Source organism: Lepus europaeus, chromosome 2, assembly GCF_033115175.1.
Source record: "Lepus europaeus isolate LE1 chromosome 2, mLepTim1.pri, whole genome shotgun sequence".
In the NCBI taxonomy this organism is placed as follows: domain Eukaryota; kingdom Metazoa; phylum Chordata; class Mammalia; order Lagomorpha; family Leporidae; genus Lepus; species Lepus europaeus.
In genome coordinates this window covers 95,889,858-95,913,974 of record NC_084828.1, presented here as the reverse complement: position 1 = coordinate 95,913,974, position 24,117 = coordinate 95,889,858, and the positions used below count along the sequence as shown (strand labels likewise).

The following is a 24,117-nucleotide window of genomic DNA, read 5'->3' as shown; positions in this document are numbered from 1 at the left end:
AGTGTGGTCCCTGGACCTGCCAGGAGCGTGCTGGAAATGCAGAGTCTCGGGCCCCACTCCACACCTCCCTGAAGCAGAATCTGCATTTGGATGAGACCCTGCCGTGATCTGTGTGCACATTAACGTTTGGGAAGTGCAGCTCCACAAAGCAAATGATCTTTCTTCACTAAATGAACAACAGGGGAGGAAAAAGGTACAGGGAATGTGTAGATCAGAAGAAATTTAAGAGATAGATCAACCCAAAGCAATGTGTAGATCTTTAAGACAAGCCAGTTATAAAAAAGTGAGACTATGAGGAAACTTGAACAATTTCCTGATGTTTATTGTTATTAAGGGATTATTATTTTGTAAGAGTGCTAATATAGTAATAGGATAATTTTTTTATAAAGTGTTTATCCCTAAATAGTACATACACAAGTATTTTTGGGTACAATGATAGACCATCATTTGCTAATAGTTGGGTTTGGAGGTGGGAAAGTGAACTGGGGTGGAGATAGAATAAGATTGGCTGTGAGTTCCTAATTGCTGAAACTGGGTTTTGGGGGATGATGGGGTTTATTATTCTGCGTTCCTAAATGTTTGGAAATACCCATAATGAAAAGATTAAAAAAAAAAAAAAACAGACCAAGTAGGAGCCATGGAAGATGGGAGGGACCAGTCAGGAGGACGCAGAGGAAGGAGCCCCAAGAGATAGTTCCAAGCTGAAAGGGGACAAGCGCCTCCAGGGCAGTGGAGCTGGGTTGCAGCTCCGACCAGCCTGGGGAGGGGTCACCTCGCAAGCATACGCAGTCCCGCGGCGCAGCCACGTGGAATCGCCTAGTCCTGGCGTGGTGAATCAAGGTTAGAGGAAGGGAGACTTTCCTAGTTCTTAACAACGGAAACAGGCCATCAGATAAGTTGTGGGATCTCCTCTGGGGACCTTCAGAATAGATCCGAGAGGGCCAAAACAGAGGTGGCCCGGCCCGCCTCCAGGCCACCGAGGAGCACTGGGAACTCAAGGGTGCCGACCCTGCCCGGAGGTGTGAGATTGGAGGGATCCAAGCCCTCCTGGCGGGGCGGAGTGGGGGTACGAGCCCGAAGTCTGGGGGCGTTCCTCGGCACCTAGGTACGCCTTGACTCCGGGTCCCCACGCAGGCGCCGGCGCCTCCATCAACCCAGCACAGAAAGACACCAGAAGGGCGGTCCTGTTGTCGCGGGGGGCCCAGGTTGAACGCTGGGGCCGCTGGCTGCCGGGTGCGGTCAGGTGCATCCCAGCAGCATCCGTGGGGCAGGCGCAGGCCCCTGCCCTGTGTCCGCAGCGCCGCCCGTGGCCCTGGCGACCCCACGTCAGAAGCACACCTGGACCACAGTTTCAGGCATGTTCGTACTGGCTTCTCGGGACTAGAGCTCTCCGTCTCGGCTCCCACAAGGGCCTGTAATTACCTGGGTTCCGACCCCCACCCTAGGTTGGAGACCCCTGCCCTCCCCTGGGACGCTGCAGGTCCGAGCAGGGGTAGGGGGCTCCATGGAACTGTTGAAGGATTTAGCTGGGAAGTCACCTAGGAGCGGCGGGATGGGTGTTCCATGTGGGCCTACGCTGGGCTCCATTGGCCTACACTCTGCATGCCAGCCCTAGCCTTTCCCAAAACCCAAGGGGCCCAGGAGTCCGAAGGAAAGGAGTCCAGAGAATGTGTGGCAGGCATAGGCTGGTAAGGTTCTCAGCAGCATGGGTTAGGCCAAGAGGCCATCAGAATGCTTCCAGAAAAGTCGCGGGTGTGTATGTGTTGGAGAGGAGGGAGAGGCGGATAGTGATTCTGGAAGACCCCTCATGGCACAGGGGATGAAGTAACTGAAATAACAGTGCAGTTAGGGAGTCCCACTGCCTTCCAGAGACCAAGCAGGTGTTGTCTCCCCAACTCCACTGTACAGATGACAAATTAAAGCTCAAAGAGGCTGCCAAAGACTGTGCTAATAGTGTGGCATATGTGCTAGTGATTACATATATGTATATATAAACAATCCTGGCACAGAGGTAAGATAAAATAATACTAATATCCATTATTGATGAGCAAGACACTGCTCCGAGTACTCTACAAGACAGAGCAGTGGTGGGAGACTTCAGTTCTTCAAACAACAGCTGGAAGTTTAATTTTGCTATAAGTCTAGTATCAGCAAAAACCCCAATTTGCCTCACTGACTCATCTCCAGAGTAGGATCTGGCATCTGACTGCCTGGCTTTGCATCACCACCTTGGAGAGAGGCAAATTAGGTAGCCCTGAGCAGGCACCTTAACCTCTGTGAGACCTGTCAGCTGGGGGTGGCGATGGTGCCTCCCTCATCCTGTCCTGGAGGTGATCCCAGGAGATCATGTAGGTCAAGTGCCTGAGGAAGCCCTCAGCAGATGGGAGCTGCTCATAGCGTCTCAGAATGAAGGGGGATGTTTTGACCAAGAATGGATACATTCAGGGTGATGTCAAAATGGCTACAACCAGGGGGAAGTGACCGCTTCATTTATGAAGTTTAGGTAACAGAATTCAAGCATGGGCACAGGGCTAAGGAAAGCTCATTCCAGAGAGCTTGGAGAAAAGAAAAATGTGCACAGTGAGCTTCAGCGTAAGTGCTAATTATGTGTATGAAGGATCGAGGGTGGAAGACATCCCAAAATACATTCCTAGCAAGACATTCATCACACTAAGAAGGAAAGGGAACGTCCTAGGGGACGTATTTGCTCAGTGTGATGAACTGGACTAATTATTAGAGACCGAATGGGATGTGCCAGTGTCTTTTGAGTTGTATTTCCTTTTGATGTAAGGGTTCCTATCTATTGGGAAATGTTTACTTGATTGTGGTCCCATTTGCTGGCATGCAGCTCCCCAAATCCTTGAACTCTAAAAAAAAAAAGAAGAAAAGGGAAAGTAGTTTGCTTTTTGTTTGAGATCCCTGTGACAGCAGCAGGGAGCTCTGGTTGAGGCCGTGCTAGGAGGGACTGTAACAAACATGCAAAGGCAGGGCAGGGCATGCAACCAGGTGTGAGCAGACAAAAGCATCTGGAAGCCTGAAAACTGGAGGCCAAGCAGGATATTAGACAATTTTTGGAGAAAAAAGGAAAGCATAGCTCCATAGGACATTGCCATTCTGGAAGTATTTCCATCTTTTCCAGAGAGAATGGCCCTAAATCAAAAATGGAACAGCAGGTGCTGAATGGGACCACTAGAGCCCAAGGTCAATCAGTGGTGAGTTAGCCTTGGAAAACACAGATTTGAATTCAGGTTTCCAGGCAAACCTATAAATGTCATTCAGGGCCCATTTCAACACAGTCGGTTCTATCCACTGAGGAGGCAGACAGACATATGTTATCTCCCAGTTTTCCAAAAATGATAAAACTGTATTCCAGAAACTACAGAGTGGCCCCAAACTATTCTAATCCTTGGCAAGATTTTGGAATAGATTATTATCTAAGTATTTGACCTTTACACACAGTGATTAGTGACTTAATATGGGACTTTTATTCCTTTTTTGATGAGTTTTGTATTCCTTTAGGTTGTAGGGTGGTCATTTGGAAAATTCTGTTTGATTTCTTGTGTTTTAGTGGCAAGAACATAGACCTGGAGTCTGGAGACCTGGAGAGTAATCTAGACCCACCATTAATAAGTTGGGTGACTACAGGGATGTTTGTTAATGTCACTGGGTCTCACGAAAGATGGAGCATATTCTCTCAAATCCCTTTCATTTCCAAGTTCAGTGATTGCACCTTGTAATGAAAAGTGGACTGGGGTATCAAGACCATCCTGCAGATGCAGTCCCAATAAAACAGCTACACCTTAAGTACTGTTCACACAGCATGCCTGGTATGTAAGCTGACCAAGGCAAGGATTTGGTCACTGTTTATGCCTATATGCACGTGTATTAATGACTTACCCCAGACTCTGAGAGCTGTGGTCAAGGGTCCCAAAATGAAGATTTGAATTAAGCTGGATGGACCAGCGGGGGCTTGGGCTGAAAGTCAAATGAAATTAATTAGCCTAAATGTAAAGTCTTAAGTTATTTTTTAAAAGTCACACAAGTTCCAGATAGTGGAGAGATGGCTGAGGAAGTGGATCACGGGATGAAGGGCTGGGTGATGCTAGCTGATGCGACGCCATCACCTCGCTGCCAACAAGAGGGCATACTGTGCAATGTTGATCATATGCAACAATTAAGAGAGTGAAAATGGTAACGATTTGAGCTCTTACATGGGCTTTGCACATTGGCTCATTTCTGGGGCCTGAGAGAGCCGTAGAATCCCAGCCTCAGGAAGTGCCCATGCCTTTGCCACCTGCCCCTTCAAATCCTGTTGTTGGTGCTGTTTGCATTGCTGGGGGCCTTACCAGGTAGGTGGGTTAGAAGCTGGGTTGTGTGCAAGCAGGGCAGCTGGGATGGGGAAAGGTCTGAAAACCAAGTCCTATAGGAGAAGATCAGAGCAGTGACAGCCCCCAAGCCAGAGGAGGCACAACCAGACCTGTGTGGGAGTTGGAGAACGATGGGAGCGGTTAAGTTGTTGGCTCTGACTCTGGCCTGGAAATTTGTGTCCTTCCGTTTGTAAGCTGGGTGACTTTGAGCAACTTATTCATGCTCCCCTGTGCCTCAGTTTCCCCAAATGTAGTGTAGTCATAGTAACTGACTGAGAAGATTATTATGGAGATAATGAAAGAGATATATATAAACCATGTGGCGGATAGCAAGGCTCACCCCATGCCCAGTGACGATGGTGGTTGTCCCCTTGCGTCTGGAGGGCCGGCCCCATGGAGAAGAAGGGAGGGGCCTTCTGTCTGGCTTCGGAAGGGAGAAAAGGACACATGGGAGGCAGGGGGCAAGAGACCAGAGTCTGAATCAACACAAAGAGTTCTTTCAAGGGATCAGAACTTCCACGTGAGGAAATGAGGAGCTCGCTCTGCTCCATTTTGAAGTTCGGGAAATAAACCCTGGAGGTTCCAAGATAACAGACATTCAGAACTTCAAGGGAATCAGGAGGTGAGAGTATGAGGAGCAACAGAGCCCAGTCTCTGAGCCTTCTCAATGGAGGAGTCTCTGGACGTTTGGGTTCACAGGTGTCTTGGTCTGTCTCTCTGCTGCCCTAACTAGGTGATTTGTCAAGGTTTAATCAGCTCACAGTTCCAAAGTTCCAGAGTGGAGGAGTTGCAGCTGATGCAGGGGACTGTATGAGCACCCAGGCAGTCAGGGCATCACAGGGTGGAAGAGGAAGTCTGTTTGCTGGGGTCTCTCTCCCTCCTTTTCTAAATTCACTAATGCAGTCCTGGGTGATCTAATCTTGATTACCTTCCAAAGGCCTCGCTTCTTTTGAATTTGAAAGGCAGAGAAACAGAGAGACAGAAGGAGAGAGATCTGCCACAAGTTGGTTCACCCTCCCAGATGCCCACAACACCCAGGAGCTCAGAACTCAATCCAGGTCTCCCACGAGTGGCAGAGCCCTAAGTACTGGAGCCATCCTCTGCTGCCTCCCAGGCTGTGCCGTGGCAGGAAGCTGGAGCAGTCGCTGAGACTCCAGCCAGGTACCCTAATATAGGATGTTGAGTATTCCAGCCATTGACTTAGCCTCTGCACCACACGCCAACCACAGCCCTCGCTTCTCACTAGTGTTGAGATGGCAGTTCAATCTCAACATGAATTTTTTTTAAAGATTTATTTATTTATTTATTTGAAAGGCAGAGTAGAGAGAGAGGTCTTCAATCCACTGGTTCACTCCCCAAATGGTAACAATAGCCCTGGGCTGGGCCAGGCTGAAGCCAGGAGCCAGGAGCTTCTTCAGGAGCTTCTCCCACGTGGGTGCAGGGGCCCAAGTCCTTGGGTCATCTTCCACTGCTTTTCCAGGCACATTAGTAGGGAGCTGCATCAGAAGTGTAGTTTCCAGGCACATTAGTAGGGAGCTGCATCAGAAGTGTAGTAGCCAGTACTCCACCCAGCACCCATATGGAATGCCGACACTGCAGGCCAAGGTTTAACCTTAACACCACAATGCCAGCCCCTCAACATGAATTTTGGTGAGAACATTCAAACCAGAGCAGCCAGTAACCTCAAAGATAGAGGAGCTTTATTGTACACGTTTGATTTTTTTTGCCTTTTTCCCTTATATAAACAGCATGGACTTTGCAGACAAATCTTCCAAGTTTGAAATGCTGCCCTGTTGTTTTCAGCTGTGTAATCTTAGATAACTTAGCTCATCTCTCCGGGTGTATTTTCCCCTTCTGTAAAGGGAGTAAGGCGCCTGTAGTCCTGAGGAACAAAGCTAATCTGTTTCTCGCTGTGTCCGTGAGCATGGTGCCCAAGCGGGCTGACTGTATGGCCATGTGAGACACGCAGATTCAAGCCTCTGGCCTTTTGTACCTGGTAGGGGTGCTAGCGGTGGAGGTTGGATGAAGAAGCTCTACTTCAGCAAGCACACGTGCCAACACTGCACTTACAATACAGATACAGGAGACAGCAAGCTCTGGATGCCTTCCAAATGGGAATCTGATACCTCTCACATGAGGGATAAAATAAGATGGGGGAGAATGAGAATTCGCTGTCGTTGGTTAAGAGTCCACCATGTGTTAGGCTCTGTATTCGTTGTCCCTCTAAATCTTCACATGGTTAAGCAGAGGCATAATTGATGATAATGAAGTTGGCCTTGGGAACAGTTTGGCAATTGACCTGGGAACTGCCCATCAAGCATTTCTAGATTTATCCGTGATCCCTGGAGCCTTTTGCTGGCTTCCTCAGAGCTGACTAAGATTGTGCCTCCCCATCCCAAAGAGTTAAAGCCTGAGGTACTCTGCTGCAAGGATCAACTTGTGACAGGGCGGTAGCTGAGACCTGTCACATCCTTTTCTTTATTTTTTAAAAAATTTATTTATTTGAATTTAGAGAGAGATCGATCTCTCATTTACTGGTTCACTCCCCAAATGCCCACAGTGGCCAGAGCTGAGCCAAGCTGAAAGTAGGAGCTGGGAACTCATTCTGGTCTCCCACATAGCAGCAGGGACTCCAGTACTCAAGTCATCACCTGCTGCTTCCCAAGGGGTGCATTGGCAGGAAGCCGGAATTTGGAGTGGAGTCAGGACTTGAATACAGGCCTTCAATATGAGATGCAGGCATCCCGAGTGGCATCTTAACTGCTGGGCTAACCCCCACCCCTTGACAAATCCTTTAAGAGAGTAAGAGAGTTCCTCCTCCTCCACCCACACACACACAACCCACTGTGGTGCAATACATCGAGGATACTAATAGATGGCCATTTCTCTGTCCCTCAGTGCGATGGGGTTGGAGTGGACCTGAGCAACATCTTCCTTGAAGGCATTGCCATTCTCAACATTCCCAGCATGTATGGAGGCACCAATCTCTGGGGAGAAACCAAGAAGAACCGGGCTGTGATCCGGGAAAGCAGGAAGGGTATCACTGACCCCAAGGAACTGAAATTCTGTGTCCAAGGTAAGCATGAGGACAGCTGCTCTCGGGCAGTGCCCCCAGAGAAGAGTCATTTAGGGGAACTGTTAGCAAACCATTTCGGGGCCTATAGCAGGCTCCATAAGGCCCTGCAGCCCGCCCAGGACCCTTTGCTCTGGGGATATGCTGACTTAATATCAGTGATGTTGCAGACTCTACCATCCAATTGAGAAGATAAAATTTACAGTAAGGGAGTCCAAAATGGCAGTCAGTAGTCAAACTGTGGATGTCCATGAGGTTAGGAGGCAAAAGCTGCTCCTGTCAAGGTCACTGTTCCCTCCATCAACATCCAATGGTCTGTTCTCAACCTCATCTCAGTTAACCTGTCTGGGGCATTGGAGCCAGCTGATCACTCCCTGGAAACGTTTTTCCCACTGTGCTTCTAAGACTCCATTTGCTCCTGGTCTTCCTACCTCACTGGTCGCTCCCTCTGTCTCTGACCTCTTGATGCTGCATGGTCCCCAGGTGCAATTCCTTTTCTCTTCCATCAGTACTCGCTACCTGGAGGCCCCCATCCATGCTGAGGCTTTATTCAGACACCACGTGTGTGCGCATGGTACCGCAAAGCCTGTGGGCCACCTCCCCTTGCACTCTGACTCCAGTGTCCAGCAGCCTGTGCCACGTTTGCCCTTGTGTGTTCCACAGAGACCATAAACTCAACATGTCCAAAACAACTCCTGCCGCCCCTCTTCCAAAGCTTCACCCTCTCAACTGCTGGAGACTCCAGTCTAAACACCTGGCACCGTCCTTGACTCTTTTTATTGCCTATCTCACATCTAGTCCATCAGAAAATCTTTTAGCACTACTTTAAAAAAAAATATTTATCTTATGAAAAGAAAGCAAGAGAGAGAGAGAGAGAAATAGCACCCATTTACTGGTTTATTCCCCAAGTGCTCATGGCGGAGCCTGGGCTGGGCTGAAGCCAGAAGCCTGCAACCAAAATCAGGTCTCGCATGGGGGTGGCAAGGATCCAACCACTTGAGCTGTCACAGCTCCCTTCCAGGGTCCATATTCCAACCAGGGAAGTTGGAATCAGGGATCAGAGCTGGACATCAAACCCAGGCACTCTGCTGTGGGACACAGGTATCTCACTAGGCCCCACACCTGCCCCAGCTCTGCTTTTAAAATCATCCAGGATCCAGCCACTTCTCACCACCTGCACTCCCACAAGCTTGAGCCAAGCCAGCTCCCTCTGTCCCCTGGAGTACTGCAGATCCTCCGCATTAAATTCCTGCTTCTGTGCCTGCCGTGTACAGTCTGTGCTCACCGCTGCGTCAGAGCGCCCTGTGAAAATATGTCCGATTGTGCCACTCTGCTCAAAATCCCGCAGTGGCTGAGAGTAAAATCCAGAGGCCTTAATGCGGCCTAGAGGGCCCACATGGTCTGGCCTCGGTTCCAACTCAGACTCCATCTCTCCTCCTCTCCCCTTCCCTCAGTCTGCCCCCACCACCCTGGCTCCTCTAGCACAGCCGGCTGCTTCCACCATGAACCAACTGTTCTGTCTGTCTGGAACAACGGGCAGTGTGCCGTAAGGGCCATCAGCTGAGCCTTCTGCTTTTAACCCACCAGAATACAGGATGCAGCCTTCTGAGAGTGCCCTTCAAACTACCTTCAGCCCAAACCCTTACCAGCCATTCCCACCAATGAGCCAAATGGGGACTGAATGGTCCTCGTGGGTTCTCAGTGGGCTGGTGAGCTGGGGGGAGAGGAGCCATGTGTAAGGTCATTGGCAAAGAAAGACCTTACACCAGCAGGCAGATAACCAGGCTCCAAGTGCAGCCACCAGCCTGGTTGTTGGCACCTCAGTTTTCTTTGCTGTGTAAGCAGGTTCTCAATGTCAAAGCTTTGATAGCTAGATGAATAGGGTTGAGTCACATAATCTGTTCTTAAACAGGGCTTGCTTGTTGAAAATGAAGATTCCTGGACCCCAGTCCTGATCCACCCAATCAATCTCTGAGTTGGTTCCTGGAAGTCTAAATTTGTAATGAATTTGATACACTGCCAGGTTTGGGAAGCTCTGGTAGAGACGAGTGCCCACAGTCTCTTCCAGGCCTAGCATTTTGTAGATCGGGGTCTGTGCTTTCTGATGTCCCAGGCTGTAAGTGCTAAGGTCAGATGTGATCCTAGTAGCAGGAGATACGACTTGGCTGCCCTCAAAGGGAGAGGGTGCTTGCTTGTTTCACAACCATCTATTAGACAATCAGGTCGTTCTATTCCAAGGCAAGGTTATTAAGAAGAGTACCTCTGGGTAGGCATTGTGCCTAGCAGTTGAGATGCTGGTTAAGATGCTTTCATCCCCTATTGAAGTGCTTGGGGTCAAAAGCAGCTGCACTCCCAGTTCCATCTTCAGCCAATACAGCTCCTGAAAGGCAGCAGGGAGGCCTCTAGTATTTGGGTCTTTGGGAGTAGCTGAAGACCTGGATTGAGTTCCTGGCTCCTGGCTTTCACCTGGCCCTGCATTGGCCATTGCAGACATTTGGAGAATGAATTAGTGGACAGGTATTCTCTGCCTGTCTTTCACCCTCTATCTCCATCTCTCTGCCTCTCAAGTAAATAAATAAATGAATAAATAAATAAAATTTTGGCCAGCGCCGTGGCTTAACAGGCTAATCCTCCGCCTTGTGGCGCCGGCACACCGGGTTCTAGTCCCGGTTGGGGCGCTGGATTCTGTCCCAGTTGCCCCTCTTCCAGGCCAGCTCTCTTCTATGGCCCAGGAGTGCAGTGGAGGATGGCGCAAGTGCTTGGGCCCTGCATCCGCATGGGAGACCAGGAGAAGCACCTGGCTCCTGGCTTCAGATCAGCGCAATGCGCCGGCCGCAGCGGCCATTGGAGGGTGAACGAATGGCAAAAAGGAAGACCTTTCTCTCTGTCTCTCTCTTTCACTATCCACTCTGCCTGTCAAAAAAAAAAAAAAAAAAAATTAAAAGCATCTCCATACTTCCATGCTCTAAGAGGAGATTAAGGAATTTTTATTTCTGTGTTGTCTTCTTGAGTTCCCTTTATTTCACACAGTAAACTTTTCAATTTGTATAAATTATTAAACTGAATAAAGTGTTCCTCCTTCCTTCCTTGGCAAGGGAGCTTGTGGCCTCCAGCAGAGGGTGGGGGAGCACTGGAGGTTGTATACAGTTCTTACAAAGTTTCCCACCCTGAAGCTCCTGCCTGAACCTCCACTCTGGTGTCCTGCCCTGTCAGAAGAGAGAAGGAATGACCAGAGCAGAATCCTCCCCTGCCCCTGGCCGAGGGCTTGGCGAGCTCTGGCTGAGGTCATGTCTGGCTAGGACGCAAGGACAACCTTCATCTTTCCCCTAACTGTCTGCCTTGCACCTTCCCCTTCTTCAACCAAGAGCGAAGCGTCGGCTGACCACTGTTGACCATCATGTACAGGAACTCTCCTCCCCAAATCCCCCTCTCCCACCCCTAGAATGTGCTTTCAGAGCTAAAAACAAAGCCACTTCCTGTTCTTAAGATGAGAACATGAGCTGATCAGAGTGGAGGTCAAGGAGCGCCCTGGCTCCTGGGCCTCGCACAGACACCAACACTGAGCCGTCTGCCAATGTAAGTTGAGCTGTTCATGGGAGAAACTGGAGAGGCAACTGATGAGCGCAGAGCTTTGGCTTGGGGGTCAGGAGACCCGCGTTCCAGTCCAGACTCTGCCTCACACCCGTGAGTGACACCGGGCTCCTCCTTTCACTTTGTAGATCTCTGTTTCTTTCACCTGTAAAATTAGCAGTTCCGACAGGTGCGTTTGAGATTCCTTAAGGCTCCACAAAATTCGGGCAAAATCAAATTTTAACCTGTGTGGATTCCTTGGGCAGAATTGTTTGCAAATTTCTTCCTCTCTCCATGGGCTTTGTGTTGGGATGTGCAGGCTGGTGGCGCCCTCTCTGCAGGCTCTTCCCTCCTTAGTAGCTTCTTGGGGATTGGAGGAGGGGGCAGTCAGGAAAGACAGTGGGAGGGAAGTGAAAGAGGAAGTGACAGGACAAGGGTTACTATCAACTCTCTCTCATCATACACCCATCTTTCTCCTGGGAGAAACAATCCAAGAAGATTGTTCAAGATTAGTATGGAACGAATTCTACAGAAACAATGACTGAAAAGAAAGCAGTCAGGGATACCCGGAAAAGCACCAGGTTATTGTTGGATGCCGTGGGTTTAAATTCTTTTATCTTCTAGCTTTATAAACCTTGGGAAGTGACCCAGCCTGCCCTTCTGTATTATGGGTATAATGATAGCGAGTTTATTTTGAAGATGATGGATGTGAAAGTACCTGGAACATAGTATAACCTCAAACTTTTTTACATTTCCCCATCCTATTATTCCTTTTTTATGCTGGAGCATGACAATTGATTTCTGATTCTTAAGTTCTTTACTTTATCATTACCACTATCACTAAGAAAGCACAAAACTCCTGCCCACCTCCATCCCAGACTTCATCCTGGCACGTTACACTTATGCTGCCAGTTGCCCCTGCTGTCTCCTTTCCTAGTTCAGATCCCAAGGACAGAAGCTGAGTATTATTCCTTTTTTTTTTTTTTTTTTTTTTTTGTATCCGCAGTGCCTGACCCTGCTCAGTTACTGAAAAAAGAAAAAAAAAAGTTATTGGTTAAATGAGAAGCACATTGTATTAGTTATTTTTAGTTTTGCAACAGTAAGAATAGTGAGAAATAGTCTTTTGTATTTACATTTCATTTTGGCTTGCAAATGATTTTTCATGTTTTAGCCGAATGTAATCCAAATCAGAAACTCATAAGCAAAACTGCACTTAGCCCCCTCCGTGCCACTGTTCCATAGTTTGTAAATACAAGTCCAGAGAAGGGGTGAGACTTAGACCATTTATGTCCAATAATGACATCATAACCCAGAGTCATGAATCCTATCCTCACCCCAAGTGGCTAGTGTCCAACCAGAAAGTCTGTTAGAGAGCCTGCTGTGTGTATTGCACGAGCTAGGACTTCGGAAAACAGGAAGCATTCAGACCCAGTCCAGGAAGGTCTCTGCTTCTGCCTGTGGAGATTCTGCTCCTCCCGCCGGGCCTTCGGGGCTCCCCGGAAGTGAGTCCAGGCTCCGAATTCACAGACCACGGGGTTTCTGTCTCACCAGCATGTTGACTGCGGGTTGCCTTGTGTCACAGGTATGCATATTCTCCTGTCTTTCCCCGGCCAGTACCTGGAAAACGGGGAGCAGCTCTTCATCTTTGTGTCCCCTCTAAGGCCTCCCACCATGGCTAGCTCATGTATTCTGCAGGGTTGTCTGCTGGAAGGAGGGAGAGAGGGGAAGGAGCCCTGCCTGTAGTCTGCCAGCGCCATGGGCAGCAGATTCTAGGCCTTTCATCACCGACCACCTGACATTGGGTGAGCCACTAAACCCTCTACAAGCCAGCATTTCAATGCTCACGAAATGGAAACGATTGTGTTCTCTCTCCCTCAGCACTGTTTTGAGGGTTCGGTGATATCATCCATGTGTAGTACTTAACAGAGTACCTGGAACTTGATGAGCGCTGACCAACAGGATCTAGAATTACTGACAGGTGATAAGTGGAAGATAGCTAATATATGATTAAAAGGGGAACAAACTTAGGACATCATTCTTCTTCAGAATTTTGGTTGAGATTATCTTTAAATTACCTGTGGCTGTAACAACCTGTAATTCTAGGGTGATTCACTGGCACCGTGCTTACATGTGTTTGGCTGTTGCCGCCAGAGTGGTGGTTACACCAAGCTAGCTGTCCAGTGAAGCATGGTGAGGGCAGAGGGTGCCAAGTCCTGAGGCCAAGTAAAGCACCAAGGGCAAGGCACACACAGCTGGATCAATCCCCGTTGAGGTTGAGAAGCAAAGTCCTAGGGAATTCTGCCTTTGTTTCTCTATGGCCCCAGCTGGAAATACAAATGCGGAGACTTCCTACCTATTTCCCCAGCCCTTCACTGATCCCCACCCCTGCCCCCAGTCGCGCAGTTTTGGCCCATTTTCTGTTGCTAAACAAAATTCCTCGGACTGAGTGACTTAGGAAGAATAGGAGTTTACCTGGCTCATGGCGTGGTGCAGGCATCTCCTTGGCATCCCGTGAGGGCCTTCTTGCAGTAGCATCCCATAATGGAGGGCTCACATGGCGAGACAGACCAAGTGTGCGTCAGCCTGGGTCTCCCATCCTCTTCTTATAAAGCCACCTGCCCCCACCCTGATGACCTCATCTAATCCCAGTTACCTCCCAAAGGCCTTACCTCCAATCAGCATATGAATATGAGTAGCAAGTTTCCAACACACAAATTCTGTGGGAACATCAAACTATAGCATCAGCCAGTGGCAGTGTAGAGGCCGTGTGGGCCCCTCTGGCTGTCTGCTGTGAAAGCAGCATTCGTCTCTGTGATTTCTCAGTCAATCCCATTTGAACTGAAAGTGGAGTGTCCCAGAAAAGGCTCGAAACCTGTAGGGCAAAACCTGCCCAGACTTCTACTAGATAATACTTGTAGTGATTCTTAGTGAATAAAGACAGGAAGCCGGACGCTCTTGGTGGAGTATTCACTTTTGAGTCATTTTCCCAGCAGTGGAGACAAGCTTTTTGTCAATTTTTCAACACATAATTACCATGCACCTACCAAGTTCTGGGCACCAGGGTCCAGTGGTGAACAAACGCCGCAGACACAGCCCCTGTAGCCATAGGAGAATGGGGAAGCCAAGCCTCAATAAAATAGGCCCAACGAGAGGCGAATGATTAGGAACTGTAGTAAGGGCTAAGAAGAAGTCACATGACTCCCTGTGACCCAGCGTGGTGCACAGATCACCAGGGGCCTTCCTGGCCAGGGACTCCAAGCCCTGAGCCGAGCAGACTCAGACCCTGTCCAGGCAAGCACAGTCACCAGATCTGCCCTCCTGACGTGGACACCCTGCCTGGAAGGGGGAAACACTCCAGTTGCAAAGCCAATTGCATGCCTGCAGTGTGCCCATGTGGATTTTTACCAGTCGGGCAGACCAGAACCCCAAAGTGAAGGTACAGGACACCATACAACTGCCTCTCAGAGCCACACTCTTGGACAGGAGCTAGAGCTCAGCTGACACACTAGAATAATTGTGGGCCAGCACTCCACTGTTTCTTGCGATTTTCTTTTAACTTTTATGAAGCAGAACAGATCATGGCCTTGTGGGTTCAGGAGCTGTCCAGGGATGTAGGTTCCCGATTTTCCCATTCATTGGGGATCTGACTATCGTAGTGAGCAATAGTCAGTCACTGCTCTTCTCAGGTTGAGAGAAAATACAAGTGTACCTAAAAATTGAGCTTTTAACAGGAGCCTCCAGGGATAGAGCGAGGTGAGTGGCTCCTAAAGAGCGTGGTGGGCCCTGAGGGTGTGCGACTGAGACTCTCCTTCTCCAGGAAGTAACTATGGCAACATCCGTGTCATTCCTGTTCAGTGATCACAGGCCTCTGGGAAATCTCAGCTTTGTCATTCAGTCGTTCAAGCAGCCCACACTGGAATCAGCACACCCCAAGTAATCACTGTTTCCTCCATTCTACACTCCCTCCCCCTCGCCCAGCACACCTCCCTGTGTGCCTTGCCTTGTTAGTGGCTCACCTGTTGGCCAAGCCAGAGAGCCAGGCCCCGTATTTCCCTTCACAGCTGGCTCGTGAAGCTATTATACTTATTTATTTACTTGGTTGGTGCCTCTTCCACCAAACTGTGAGCTCCTCTGGCAGCCCCAGATGTCATAGTTCCTTCCGTATCCCTGTGCCTGGTGAAATCTCTTTAAGACCTCCAAACAGCTTATTAAGAATGGTTAACCAAAAGCAGCCAAAGGCAGGGGCACGTGGACTGGTGAGCTAGGGGGTGGTTTCCAGTTGTTCTCTCAGCAGAACAGAAGCCATGTGAGCAGTACTGGCATGCCATATCCCAGGCCCCTGGAAGCCATGTGAGCGGTACTGGCATGCCATATCCCAGGCCCCCATAACCAGCATCAGCCCAAAATGAAGCCCAAGAGGTCTGCCTCCAGTCCTCACTCTCCCCTTTCTATCTCCAGCTGTCTCTGCACCAGGCCATAGCTGTGGTTGGTCTCCACAGACCTGTCTTGGCATCTGGCAGGAGCTACCTGGCTGGGCTCTGCAAGGCTAGGCTACGTATGTTTCTGCAGCTTCCAGATGAAAATTGTACACCTGGTTCTCAGGAGCCTGTTTCTATAGAAACCGTGATGCTTTGTTTTTCCTTCTTTATTTTTTTTTTATTTTTTCTAAAGGTTCTTTTTATTTATTTGAGAGGCAGTGTTAGAGAGAGAGAGGAAGAGACAGAGGAAGTCTTTCATCCCCTGGTCACCCTCCAGATGGCTGCAAAGGCCCAAGCTAGGCCGATCTGAAGCCAGGAGCTTCTTCTAGGTCTCCCTTGTGGGTTCAGAGGCTCAAGCACTTGGGCCATCTTCCATTGCTTTCCCAAGTGCATTAGCAGGGAGCTGGATTGGAAGTGGAGCAGCTGGGACTTGAACCAGCGCCCGTATAGGATTCTGGCACAGCAGGCAGAGGCTTAGCCTCCTACACTACAGCACCAGCTCTCTGTATAGCACTGAACTCCCAGAATTATAGTCCTCTTGGAAACTTAAAGATCATTTTATCCTCTAGATAAGGAAAGCAAGTCAGCAAGGTGAAGTGGCTTGCCCTTGCCCAAACCCAGACAGAAATGCGGGTCTTTTAGCCTACCCAGACCAGTCCTCTGTCCTCTAAGAGTACGGGCTGGCAAACTTCTTCCATAAAGAGCCACATTGGCTCAATAGGCTAATCCTCCGCCTTGCGGCGCCGGCACACCGGGTTCTAGTCCCAGTCAGGGCACCGATCCTGTCCCGGTTGCCCCTCTTCCAAGCCAGCTCTCTGCTGTGGCCAGGGAGTGCAGTGGAGGATGGCCCAAGTGTTTGGGCTCTGCACCCCATGGGAGACCAGGATAAGCACCTGGCTCCTGCCTTCGGATCAGCGCGGTGCGCCGGCCGCAGCGCGCCTACCGCGGCGGCCATTGGAGGGTGAACCAATGGCAAAAAGGAAGACCTTTCTCTCTGTCTCTCTCTCACTGTCCACTCTGCCTGTCAAAAAAAAAAAAAAAAAAGAGCCACATTGTAACTCTGAAAGTCATTTGGCTTTTGGCTTTCCATTCCATCTCTGGTGCTACTGCTCAGCTCTGTCCACTCAGCAGTGAAGCAGTCATAGACAGTTCACAAACAAATGGGCATGGCGGTGTTCCAATAAAATTTAGTTACAAAGTCAAAGGGCAGGCTGGGTTTGGCGTTTGAGTCATGGTTGGCCAATGCCTATGCTAAAACCTCACATGGTCCCTGAACCAGGAGTGGAGCATCACCAGGGTGTTAGAAATGCAACTCTCAAATGCCATCCCACATCTGCTGAAGCAGTACCTGCATTTCAACAGGGTTCCCTGGGGATCGCATGTTAGTGAAGTTACAGAAACACCACAGCACCAGCAGTCCCAGCTCCATCTTCCCCCATCCCCAAAAGTGCCAAGAAAATATTCCATAGATTAGAAAAATGGGGCCTGGAGGGCTAATTGACCTATCCTATGTCATAATAATTAATGGATCTGGGACTGGATTCTAATAAGTCACTGTGTTCCAAATGTGAAATTCTTTCAGCATTCGTCAGAACGCGCACCCTAACCCCACCCCATCCTTGCCACTTCTGGCTGGCCATGACCCAACTCTGGAAATTCACGTGATGCAACCTCTATCCTTCCTGTCTTCTGAACGAAGGAGACTGGACTCTAGCTGGGTCTCCTCTCCTACCCCCTGCCTCCTGCAGCTCCCCCCTCCCCTCCCCAGGAGCTAGAAGGGGCTGGTGAGATGGACCTATGCCTCAGGAGGCTCCTTAGCCCCTGCAGAGGGGAAACTTGCTCACACAGGTTCAAGCTGGAGTTGAACTCCACATAATTCCTCCCTCTGGAGGTTTGCTGCTCAAAATGGAACCACAGAGCCAAGGAAACTCATCGCACATGCAAAAGAAACTTCTAGACTAGGCTCTCTGGCAGAACTAGACATTGTAGCTTTTGTCTCTTCTGACCTTGGTCCCCAAACCAGTCTCTGTTGCACTGTAGCAATGCTTAGGGCATTGAAGGTTGAACACCTGGCAAGACCCATCCCTTAGCAGAGTGCCATGCTGGCCACACGCTCTGCACAGCCTGTACATTGGCATCTCTTGGGTTTGTTTCTATGTTGTGCAAGACGTGTTTGCCTTCGTTTGAGTTGCTATACCAAAATACCATAGACCGGGTGGCTTAAACAACAGAAGTTTATTTCTCACAGTTCTGGAGAGTGGAAGTTCCAAGATCAGGGCGCCAGCCGGCGTGGTTCCTGGTGAAAGCTCTCCCTGGCTTGCAGCTGAACACTTTTTGCTGTGTCCTCACAGGGAGAGATCGTCCCATCCCCGAGGGTGCCACCCCCATGATTTAATCACCTGGCCTCTACCTCCAAGTCTCTCACTCTGAGGATGAGAGCTTCAACATATGAATGGGGAATGGGGCATAAACATTCAGCCATGGCAACATTTAACCTTCTTAATCAGCCCATGCGTATGTATTGAGCTGTGAATTATTGAATACTTCTTTATGGGATAAGACTTTGCATATTAAATTATTTAATCCTTTTTAGGTCTGAGGACAGCAAGGCTCAGTGGGGTTAAGTGATTAGGCTAGAATCACACAAACATGCACTAAAACCTGGGTGCCTTAGGTGCTGTAGAGGACACAACAAGAAGATGACAGGGTCCAGGCCTTAAGTAGTTCAGTCTACCTACCTGTAAGAAATATATGTAGGATAGTCATGTTAATTTAATACTGGCATAATCAGCAAGTACCATAGCAGAGACAGTGAGTATCTGAAGAGTGTTGAAAGCAAGAAAAAGAGGTTTCTCCTTCAGCATGTTCTTGAACCCCTGCACTGTGCTGTGCCCCTAGAAAGTGATCAATGAATATTTGATGGATGGGTGGATAACATAGGATGTGTGTGTGCTAACACTTAAAGATGGGAGGATTTGATTTTATTTTTTAAATATGTATTTGAAAGAGTTACAGAGAGAGAGAGGGAGAGACAGAGATCTTCTGTCCACTGGTTCACTCCCCAGATAGCCAGGCAGAAGCCAAGAGCCTGGAACTCTGCTCGGGTTTCCCATGAGGGTGGCAGGGGCCCAAACACTTGGGCCACCTTCTGCTGCTTTTCTCAGGCCATTAACAGGGAACTGGATTGGAAGTGGAACAGCAGGGACACGAACCTGTACCCATATAGGTCGCAGGTGCAGGCTTTACCCACTGTACCACAACACCAGCCCAGTGGGAGGATTTTTAAAAGACACTGAATGAGAGACAGGGGACACAGGCAGGGGCACTAGCCCACAGAAGTAGCAAAAAGGGAGACTGGAAAGATGGAGTCCCTTGAGTGATGCATCATGGCGTTGGTACGTGAGCCTTGGAGTCCTAAGAGATGGAGGTTTCTCGGCAGCCATAGGAGCTGAGAGTCCTTTGCAGTTTGGATCCAAAGAAAGGGCCAGGAGCTGGCATCAAGGGGACCAAGGATGAGGCAAATGCAGGATTCAAGCTACAACCCCAAGGCCTTGATTTGGGAGTCAGAGGCCCAGGAGGAAGAACGAACAGGAGTCCACAGCCACATGGGCAGTTCCTCCCTGCTTCTTCCCCCACGGGGGGCTTAATGGGCCTGTCCAAGGCCACACTGATTGGTGGATCTGGGACTGGAGCCCAAGTCCTGGTATTCCAAGCAGAGGATTCTTTCCACACGTTCCACAATACCCACTTCTCCCTCTCCAATCTTGGCTGTTCCTCAACTACCGGCGGGGAGGGGAACCCTCCCTACCTCAACTTTCCTCCAACTTTGGCAGTGTTGCTGGGTGCTGGGGATTGTTCTGGTCAGTGTGGATCCTGGTTACGTCCCTTACAGACGTCAGCTTGTGCATCAGGTTTGAGTTGATCTGGAAAGCCTCACCATCTTTAATTAAATGCACGATACCAGGAGTTGAAGCTTCTTGAACTCTGTACATAAAGCAGTGTTGAATAATACACCAACCAGCATCTACCTCCCAGCCTTGGAACCTCGCACCCCATCGCTAGGATCAGTGGCCAAGAAGCCTTCCTGGGAGGCGCTGCGACAAGGCTCACCCCTACCGCACGCTCCCCCTCCTGTCCTCAGGTATCCTGTCACTCCAGGGTATTTTGTCTCTGCCATGAGTCCTTTGAGATTTTTTTTGAGTCAGACAGGCCTTGGTTTGGATTCCAGCTTTGCCACGCTGGTTGTGTGATAGCAGACCAATGCTGTCATCTCTCTGAGTCTCCAGTTTTTTTATATATTGAGAGAATAATCTCTATGTTCTTAGGCTGGGATAGCATTTTCTGACTGAGTGGCCACAAGGAATAAAACAAAAACCTGTGTAAACACCCAGGCATGGCAGCGTCTGCTTCCCAGGAAGTGTCCCACTACACAGCCCACGGTCCCGCGCCCCCTGCTCCTGTCTCCCAGGCACAGAGGTTCAGAGGCCTGGTATACAGCCCCTTAGCGGGGGCCCCGGGCAAGCCCAGAGGATATAGCCACAGCAGAGCAGGACACACGGGTTTTCGGGGCCCAGCCGCGGTGCTGTCGTGGGTCTGTACGTGCTCGCCCTCCTGCCTCCTTGCAGGGCCATTCTCAGTGTTCTGTCTTCTGCCAGTGTGGGAACAGCTAGATTGTCAGAAAACCCAGCCTCCATCTTGGTGGGAAGAGCTCAACTAGCCCTTAAGGACAGAATGCCCCAACCCCAACCAGAGGAAACTGAGGCCCCGAGGAGGGGCGAGATCTGCCCACAGTCATGTGACTAGACAGAGGCAGAGCGGAAACCACAACCTAGCCCTGCCCACAGGCCCCGCAGTCTCCCTGCTCTGAGAGCAGTAGCCCTCGGCCGCTGCTGCCTCCTCCTCCCTCCCAATTGGCTTCTCCAGCTTTGGAGGACACTGGATGTCCGGTGAGATGTTACTGACCCCTGAGAGGGGAAGAAACCTGCAAGCCAGTGTGTCAAGGGTACGCACCGAAGGGAGGATGCCCAGTGGGACCAGCAGTGTCAAGTTCATGCCTGAAACACCTGAAACACCTCCAGGGCCACGTGGTTTGGCTCAGGAACAAGAGAAGGCAACTGGGTCATTGTAGAATTGTCTGTCTTTTGGAGTAAAAGGAATAGAAATAAGGATGCTTCTCTTGCCAGGAGGAGCAGCCCCTCAAACCTCAAGGTCAAAGGGCATCTATGCCCTCTATAGTCTCTCTTCCTCAGCACCCTGTCCCTCCCTCTCCTCCCCATCGACTCTTCCTTCTCTGGTTACACTGATTACCATCTGCAGCAGGCCATGGGCTCCTGCTCTGGCGTAGCAGACAGCTGCCTGGGGACCTCCCTTCCTAAGAAATATAACCTGGCAGGAACAGCCACTGCTCCTGAAGGCCTCCTGTGCCCCGCTGCCCCTGAGCCAGACCGGGCACTTACCGGCAGCCCTTGCAAACCATGCCAAGGAGTTGCTGTTGCTGGATTTCTCCAAGGCAGCACAGACTCCGAGAAGTGCGTGGCCACACAGCAGGATGCACACCCAAGCATGTCTGAAATGCACGATCTTTGCTCCCCAGCCTGCTGCAGGTACATCCTCTGTGCTGGGTGTAGCCAGGCCCAGGAAGGATCCCCTCACCCCTGCCCCGGGCTGTTTGGCTAGCAGGAGGCCCATTGCCTGTCTCCCCATGACTGGGTCAGGGTCTCCAGGGGGAGCATTAGAGGCAGATCCTTCTTCAGGTTAGAATTGGTTGGGAAGCCTGCGGGCCTGGTGCTTGGAGGGGACAGGTGGGAGATGGGGGCAGGCGGCACGCGAGACCCTGTGTGGCCAGTTAGTTCCGTCCTTTCATACCCACCTTCGGTGCTGCCGCCGCCCCTGCAGAAGACCAGGAAACAGTCTTTGGGGGTTCTTTTCAAATCCCACCCTAGACGTCTTTTTAGGCGGCCGTGCTTCTAAGCTGTGTTTGAAGCTCTGTAGCCGAGAGCGGTGTTTCATCTGTGCCGGCCGGGGCCAGCAGGAAGCGCAGACGGCTGAACAGCACCCGGCTTTGTTGGGCTTCGGGCGCCTGAGCCGCCAGAGGCACGTGGCCGGTCTCCATAGAAGTCTGGAGGCCCGAGAGGGGCCTCGGCGACGAGTCCGCAGAGAGGCCTGCCAGCCGCTGCTCACCTGTCTAGACACTGCAGGCAGAGCTGGACTGGCATCCTTGCTTCCACCTCACGCCCTCTGCACGCGCGTCAGCAATAAGGGACGTTGCTGTTTGCAAAACACCTTTGTAGTTTTTGTCTCTTGTTCTCAGTAACCCAGTGAAGCAGGCTTTATAGTGTCCCTGTGACGGGCTCACTGTGTCCCTCCTCTCCTCTAGAAAAGCCCTCCTGTGTTGAAATTGTAACCCCCAGTCCCTCGGAGGCTGACTGTATTTGGAGACAGGGCCTTTAAAGAGATAACTACAGTAGAAAGAAGCTGTTCAGTGGGCCCCAAAGCAGTGTGACTGCTGTCCTCACGGCAGGAGGAAGTTTAGGCACCCCCTGCTTGATTCCCTGGGCTGGTCCATTGTAGCCCCAGATCTGAACCTGGTGTGCTAATGGGAAGGAGAGTGGAGTGGGAGTGGCACTGAGAGTAGCAAGGATCCCCCACACTTCCCAAAGGCACTGCAAGAGAGGAGCCCAGACTAGGACACCAGAGTTTCTCGTTCATTTTAAATGACGGAATTTTCATTAATGAAAACCCAGCAGCCCACGTGAGAATGGGCGGAAAAGTAATGCAGTAAGAGAGATTGGTGGAACCCAGGCCAGGATGTCTGTTACATGGAGGCTAAATGAGTTAATTCATGGAAAGCCTGTTTCCCAGCTCATTCTGGGTAAGCAGTTATTACTATTGTTATTAATCATTATCTTTTTCCTCCTTTGGGCCAAACCTGTCAAAGCCTTTGGCACTAAAGCATCTATCTTACCCAGTTTATTCAACAAACATTTATTAGTCTTGTACACCAAGGGCAGGGCTAGTTGCTAGGAATACAAAGAACAGAAACCTGTCTTTTTTTTTTTTTTTTTTTTTTTTTTTGACAGGCAGAGTGGACAGTGAGAGAGAGAGAGAGAGACAAAGGTCTTCCTTTGCCATTGGTTCACCCTCCAACGGCTGTCACGCTGCCACCGGCGCACTGCGCTGATCCAAAGCCAGGAGCCAGGTGCTTCTCCTGGTCTCCCATGCGGGTGCAGGGTTCAAGGACTGGGCCATCCTCCACTGCACTCCCTGGCCACAGCAGAGAGCTGGCCTGGAAGAGGGGCAACCGGGACAGAATCCGGCGCCCTGCCCGGGACGAGAACCCGGTGTGCCAGCGCCACAGGTGGAGGATTAGCCTATTGAGCCATGGCACCAGCCAGAAACCTGTCTTTAACTCTAGTGGAGTTGGGAGAGGCCATCATCACTAGGAGAGATCCACCGATCTGAGTTCAAGACAAGGAGCCAGCATCGAGCCGGGGGTAGCCCAGGGCGCTAACCAGAGTTTCTTCAAGCAGAGAGATATTTACTCACCTAATTAAGAAGCTGCACACAGTTCCTTCGGCATTCAGAGCCCCCACAAGGGTCTGAGGTACAGAGTGGACCGGTCAGATGTGTCTTTTAGATTCAAGTGCTCTGCCAGCCTCTCTGATCAGTGTTCATCCCTGAGCTCTCCTCCTGACAGTGAGCAGAACCAAGCAAATGAAAGCAGAGTGGGACTGTTGAGATAAAACAGGCAGGAAAGGTAGAAGAGGGAAAAGATGACAGAGAGAAGAAACGGACCAAGCGGGATGCCCACTTACTCTAAAGCTCACCTGAATCTCTAGCCTCAGCATGGAGCTATAAAACTCCACAAACACTGAGGATTTAAGAAAATATTTTTAGTTCTAATAGTATCTATTGGGACACCTGCACACAGCAGATAGACAGTTGGGAGTTTGTCAGGGCAGAGGAAAAAGGACAATGAAATGAACAGGTTCTGTGCGCCCGCTCTGTGCCAGCCACTCTCCCATTCAGCTCTGCCATTTCCATCTCATAACGGCACTTTGAAGTCGATGTTGCTAGTCCGAGTATTCGCTGAGGACGCTCTGGATCAAAGCAGTCAGGACGCGATTTGTGTATGTTCTCCTCCACTCCAGCTCCTGGGTATGTTTGGGACAGTTTTATTGCCTCGGGCTCAGGTTCTCAAACTTGAGTGTGCTTTAGAATCTTCCAGGGGCTTGTTGGAACACAGACTGCTGGGCCCCGCCCTCACAGTGCCTGATTCAGTAGGTCTGGGGTGGAGCTCAAGAATTTGCATTCCAGCCGGCGCCGCGGCTCAATAGGCTAATCCTCCGCCTAGCGGCGCCGGCACACCGGGTTCTAGTCCCGGTCGGGGCATTGGATTCTGTCCCGGTTGCCCCTCTTCCAGGCCAGCTCTCTGCTGTGGCCAGGGAGTGCAGTGGAGGATGGCCCAAGTACTTGGGCCCTGCACCCCATGGGAGACCAGGAGAAGCACCTGGCTCCTGCCATCGGATCAGCGCGGTGCGCCGGCCGCAGCACGCCAGCCGTGGCGGCCATTGGAGGGTGAACCAACTGCAAAGGAAGACCTTTCTCTCTGTCTCTCTCTCTCTCACTG

At 50.4% G+C, this 24,117-nt stretch overlaps 1 protein-coding gene across 9 annotated transcripts in view; it reads left to right on the top strand.

Moving 5' to 3' along the window:
* DGKG (diacylglycerol kinase gamma) overlaps positions 1–24,117 on the top strand; it is a 214,507-nt gene that overhangs the window by 166,832 nt on the left and 23,558 nt on the right. For all 9 annotated transcript variants that reach the window (XM_062211092.1, XM_062211135.1, XM_062211144.1 and 6 more), the window contains one exon: positions 7,266–7,443. In XM_062211092.1, coding sequence (XP_062067076.1) covers positions 7,266–7,443 — 178 coding nt within the window. The remainder of the gene's footprint in view (positions 1–7,265; positions 7,444–24,117) is intronic.